Source organism: Populus euphratica, unplaced genomic scaffold (assembly GCF_000495115.2).
Source record: "Populus euphratica unplaced genomic scaffold, PopEup_1.0 scaffold389.1, whole genome shotgun sequence".
Classification (NCBI taxonomy): domain Eukaryota; kingdom Viridiplantae; phylum Streptophyta; class Magnoliopsida; order Malpighiales; family Salicaceae; genus Populus; species Populus euphratica.
Window position 1 is genome coordinate 202,875 of NW_011500152.1, and position 6,590 is coordinate 209,464.

Sequence of the window (6,590 nt, forward strand, 5' to 3'; positions counted from 1 at the left end):
GAACTTCAATTGGCTAATTAATTGATGAAAAGAAAACTTATTGCTGTGTACAAACTTGAAATTTTGTTTTTTTAAGGTAATCCTTTGTCCCATAACATATCTTAAAGCTAGCCATGTGGGTTAACCAGGACTCTTCTGATCCAAGTTGAAATAAATAAGAGATTGGCACAGGATTTTTCTAATCCAAGTTGAAAAAAATGAGAGAATGAATAATCTGGTGAATACATTCAAAACTCAAGTCCGCGAGTCATCAAGGTTGAAAAAAATAAGAGAATGAATAATCTGGTGAATACATTCAAAACTCAAGTCCGCGAGTCATTAAGCCTAGGTAAAATCTAATAAAAAAATCATTTTAAGGTTAATTATTTCACCATAATCCTAATTTGATTTCAAATTTATCGTCTGATCAGGTTTTATATTAGATTGTTTTTAGAAATGGATTATATTAAACTTCACAAAAAAGGTTTTGGTGACGAGGAGCCAAAATGGAAATCATGTTACTAAAGTTGAATTATGATGAGTAAGGTGCACTTGTGCTAGAAACAACGTTAATGAAACTTCGGAGGAAATTAAGGTCACATCAAATGATGCTCCCCTGCCCCACGCCCTCTATTCCTTTTAGGCTTCACCTTTCCATCATCACACATCAGTTAGTAAATTTTAGACTTCGATATCATGGCTACTAACTGTCCATCCAAATTCGAATTTTTACCATTCATGAATTAATAAAAAATAATAATTAATTATGCTATGGAGCTGGATTAATTATGCAATTTTGTCTTGTTATTAGTTAATCTATAACCCGATGCACCTTTAATGACTCATTATTCATAATTGATGAAGATTATATTTTATATTGAATTGAATTAGAAATTAACGTGATCAAATTCAATTATTTACCACCCGATCAACCCGTAAAATGGGAGAACAATGGAATTAGCATAATATGGATTCAAGTGAGACCACTGGATTGAATTGAAAAATGTTTGCAGGTAAAGTGAACGTGACACGAATGCAGTTTGCAGTGGATGAGAGGGGTAAAGTTTTATTATTTTTCAGAAATTATTGTTGAATTAGGCAATCGCTAGGGTTATTAATTAAGGGTAGCCAGTAATTAATACTGGACAGAAGCTTTGCAGCGGTAATCTAAAGAAGCAGAGGTATAATTAAGGAATAAATGAAAGGAGGGAAAGACTTTTTATAGAATTGAGAAAGACACAAGTCAGACACAGATATCCATTGAAAAGCAAGAAATGATGGCTTTTCAAGAGCGGCGTTATTTATTATTGACTTGCCTGTCTGTCCACCACTCTGGTGGCGCCACCCCTGCTCCACCACCCATCCACAACTTCATCAGTTTGTCTCTCTGTGCCTCGTAACTGTAAACAAGATTTTCTTTGCAAATGTTTAGTGGTTAGAAAAATGAGAGCGCCATGTATATCCCATTTTATTTGTTAAAAAATAATATAAAATTATTTTTAAAGCTTGAAGTTTTGTGTTGATTACATTATATGATATGGATGTAGTTGTATTTTATGATTAATTAATTGTTTTAGTTGGGATTGAGTTGTGACTGAAAAACTGGCAAATTGTTGCTGAAAAAACTTTGCCGGTATGTAAATTGTGGTTTTTTCCGGTAAAGAGCTAGGGTTGGCGTGCATGTTATTTTATTGTATGCAGATGATGCTTGTGACTTCAGAAATATACTAGACTTTTAAATATATTTTTTATCTGTGTTGTTTTACTTCTTCTTTTTTGTGCAGGGTCCTAAAAACTCTTGAAAGTTTAGGTTGAAGTATTCATTTTTACATGATAATAGAACCATTTGTGTTTAGATGATTACTACATCATTTTTTTTTTACATTAAGTGTGTATTTGACATGATAGTAGTTTTTATGATCATATTTTTTTAAAAATATCTTTCAGTTATAATTTTACAAAATAAATTTTAAAAAATGTGTTTAGTTAAAAATTTTATGAGATAAATTTTTATATGTAAAATAAATAAAAAATGAGTCTATATAAATAAAAAACAAGTTATATTTGCTTCTACAAAATCAAGATTTAAGATGTAATTATATGCAGGGTACAATGCAAAAAGTATAAGTTATCACAATACGGGAACAGTGTTTAATAAATTAAAGTATAAGATGATGATTAATTTTATCAAATTTTTAAATTCAAAAAGCTTTTGAAATCTTATTTAATATCCTAATTAATGATGTTTTAGAATCTAAGATGTTTAAGAATAAAACTCGTGTGGGTAGTTAAATTAATTAATCATTTTTATTTTTGTAATTTGTTTCACTCTCTTTAGCTAAAATGGATATAGATTAATATTAAATGTTATGTATATACAAAAGATTCTTTATACTAGGTTAGGAGACTTTCAAATATATAAGTAAACATTTTTATAATGAGAAAGAGAAAGAAAGTATAATAATATTTTATAAAAAAATATTTAATATATATATATATATATATATATAAATGTTGAAAATAAAAAAAAATTATAAATTATTTATCTATAATTAATAAAGTATTTATAATTCTTAAATCTTATTATTTTGCCGGAGCCGAGCAGCTGCTAGAGATTCATTCCATACTCCTAAATGAGTTTTTTTCTGGGAATGAAAAATATGATCCATCACTAACCTTTTAAGTTAAATGGATTTTTTAAACATATTTACGTTCAATTGATGCGCAAATCAATGCACAAAAACTTCATATTGTCGAATAAAAAAACATTTATCAGTACATCATATCCAGTCGAACTCCGCATGATCAAAATATATGGAAAAGGCAACTTTCTAAGCTAATCCAACGAGTAGCTAATTAAATCTAATCTGTGTACTTAATTTTGCCAGCCACTCTCTAGTTTGCTGCTTATTTTTCTTAATCAATTGATTGATTTTCATGGAATTCTTTTATTTTCGTTAATGTTAATCAACACTATCAATTAAATACAGATCCTCTCCCCAGAAGGCTGCACTCCCTCCCAGTACTGCCCCGGTCTCTAATTCAGTAGCTCGATTACACTTGAATTTTGTGTCGTGATATAAAATATTTTTTATTTAAAAATATATTAATTTTTATTTTATTTTTAACGTTAATAAATAGAGAATATCACAAAATAAAATATTAACTTAACATTATCTTTTAAAATATATCAAAACACAGGTAAAAACACCCTCTAAGCTCGGAACCAGGTAGACTGGCAGCATTTAGGGCATATGGCACACACTGCACACCTCGAGGTTCATTCGTGCAGGGATAAGGTTGGACCATAGGGCCAGTCATGTTCGTAGATTTTAATCTTGAAGCGCGTGGCCATTCAGTGAGCGTGTGTGCTTTAAATTAAATCTTTTTTTAGACAATTTATAAAATGCATCTCTCATCACTTTAGTGGGCCTTTAAAAATAATTAAAAAAAAAAACTTGTAGAGGGTCCATTCCAAAATTCTGAGTGGGATTAATCTCACATTATCAATGTTTTGAATCAAAATTTTATTTTTTTTATATATTAATTATGATATTTTGGAACCATTTTTTATACAGTATTAAAAGTTAACTCAATTGAAATCCAGTTAAAAATCAAATAGATATGTGCATTCGGAATTCCACAATTGGGCTTTAGAGACTGCTCAGCCCGCATTCCAGTATAAGCAATAATTCTAACTTTTTACTTTGCAAAATCAACCAGATTGATTTTTGCTTTTCTTGTAGTTTTAAAGATAAACATACCTTTTATTCCATTTTTACATACTCAAACAAAATTCACTTTTGTTTTTTTTTTTAAGAAACATATCTAAATCCCCTTTTACAAGTTTTAAATATATATTTTTAAATCTAACTCTATAGTCAACTAGAGATCACAGGTTTTGATTAAATCACTAGATTTTAATAGAATTATCGTGTTGTCTCGGATTAACCCTTAATTTTTTTATAAAATAAAATAATATTCTTGTTTAAAAAATAAATAGTCAATGAACTGTATGTAGGTTTTTGATAGGGTCTTTCAAGATTTTAAATTATTTTTCTAAATTGACAACCCATACTTTGAGGACATTAGTTTAATATTCATTTAATGATGATCATTTTAAAATCTAACTTGAAATATAAAACAAATTTGAAGTAACATCTAAACAATTTTTTTTTCAAATTAGCATTTTTTTTATAAATATTGATAAAGAACACAATTTTAAAAAATAGATGAGATAATATGGTTTATACATGTTATGATTAAAAACCATGGCATTTAAACTTGCACCATTTATAAATATGATATTTTAAGAAAATAATATATGAAATGAGCTTCACGAATTACATTAGGGGCAAGAAAAAAGAAATAAAATAAATTTTATAAACATATTAAAACTCCAACTATAATATTACTTGTATCATAAAAAATATCTCAATGAAATAAATTTAACAATATCAAAAAAATAATAACACACTTGGGTTACTATTAATGATTTTTCTTGGTATTATTGAATTCATTTCATTTATATCTTTCCATTAATATTGATGGTGTCATAGTTAGATATTTAATATATCTTTAAATTTTTTTATTGTTTTCTCCTCTCTTTTTATTATAATTTATGTAGTTCATTTCATAATATTTTTGAAATATTATGATTCTAAATAACAATAAATTTGAATACTAGATTTTTCAATTATTATATGTATAAACTATGTTATTTCATAAAAACAAATTAAACTCTTTTAGTTTACCGATATTTTAGAAAAAAACACATGTCACTAACCAAAAATATCCCATCTAAGCACCTAAACAATGCAATACATGGAAACTTGTAGAATGGTTTACAATAAATAAGCTTTCGCGTAAACCACTGAGTCCAAGACACCATGAATTTCAGGACCCGCAGCTGGATTATTGACTGAGGTTTTTGTCCTCTTATATTTGTATCCATACTTAATTGGCGACACTAACAGCATCTCCAGGGAAGGTGCTTTTACGAAGAGTACAATATCATTTTGAATAATATAAATATGATTTTTTCATTATATATACTTTAATAATAAAAATTTATTTAAAAAGTAAATTGCATTGGAGAGAGAGAGACATAAATGCTTTATTTTATTTTAATGAGTTTGATGTTATTTTTTTATATGAATTTATTTAATTGATTTATTTTTTATCAGCCTTATTTATTTTAATATTTTATTTAGCACTACCTTTGAAGAACCATGTAAAATAAGCATTAAAAATCAAAATAATATTTTTTATTGTTTTATTTTTATCTTTCCAGGTAGGAAACCTTTGGAATTGCTCTAAACCCATCTTAATTTAAACCCATCTTAATTTTTGAATAACCAAGTGCCTAGCAAGGCCAGTAAATGGCTCAATAAATAAATAAATAAATAAATAAATAAATATGATGAGTCACACTCCAATTGATTAGGCATGTAGTGGGTCTTGGAAAACTTGCATGTAAAGTTACACAGCATTATTGATGATGACATCAAACACCTTAAAATATCATCGACACGCAACTCAAATATAGGTGTAAGAAAAATAGACACATAACCTCAGCAAGAAAACTAATGGCCTACGCTGGCATCCCAAATCACCATAAAACAATAACTCAAGAGCAATCGTATGGGATTCTTAATTTACTAAATTTCGCCGAATGCATTTATTAGGGCAAAGTGTTGTCGTTTCTTATGCCTAACCCCTGTATATATAGACATGGTACATCCTTCCACACCTTGCTTTAAAATTCAAGGAAACATTTCTCTCCTAGGAGAAAGAGAGAAGGAGAGAGGAAGGGAGATCGATGGCGGCTTTGAGATGGCTTGTTCACTCAGCATGTCATGTCTTAGGGTACCCTAACGAAGACAATAACATGCAGTCACGTAACAAAGTTGTAGGGTGCTCTAATGAGCATGCAAGTGGAGTCATGATCAAGAATTCAAGGCTGGAAATGAATCCTTGCACAGGATTTCAAATGCCTCTTCATTACCCTCGTTACACAAAGGCTGATTATGAGAAGATGGAGGAGTGGAAGGTGGACATGTTGCTTGGAGAATACGGGATAAGTTTCAAGGGCAATCTTGAGGAGAAGAGGGCATATGCGATGGGTGCATTCTTGTGGCCTGATCAATACTAAATATATATTTGCTATATATATTATGATCTTGATCTAATTTCTTGATTGTAATATACGGTCCTACAAGTACTCTTGAGGCACATACATCTGAAGGGAAAGATTTTGGGTCAAATCAAACCTTGGATCGTAAGGAGAGCAGAAGATTATTTTTCTTTTCTCTTTTCGATGCTCGAGCATGCAAAATCACTTAATTTAACTAGAAAAATGGCTCCATGATTATAAATAAATATCATGCATGTGCTTTGCTTTCTTTCGTTTTTTTTTCTTTTTTTTTTTGCAATAACTTCTACTTATTGCAAGTAAAACATATATATTAATTATGAATCAATCCCTGGGAATGTTTAATTACTTGAATCTTTTACCAGTTTTCTTCATGAAGTTTTTCCGAAAGAATATTCTTTGTGAATTAGGTGATATCATCGTCTCCTGAAATTTGGCATCCCTTAGTATTTTTTTT

General features: G+C 29.0%; 1 protein-coding gene across 1 annotated transcript; it reads left to right on the forward strand.

Annotated features, from left to right (window-relative positions):
* The first annotated feature begins 5,720 nt into the window (after positions 1-5,720).
* On the forward strand, positions 5,721-6,334 carry LOC105110995 (uncharacterized). The gene has a single exon (XM_011006219.1). It carries the CDS (start codon positions 5,801-5,803, stop codon positions 6,131-6,133), a length of 333 nt encoding a protein of 110 aa, XP_011004521.1. The 5' UTR covers positions 5,721-5,800; the 3' UTR covers positions 6,134-6,334.
* The last annotated feature ends 256 nt before the right edge of the window (positions 6,335-6,590 follow it).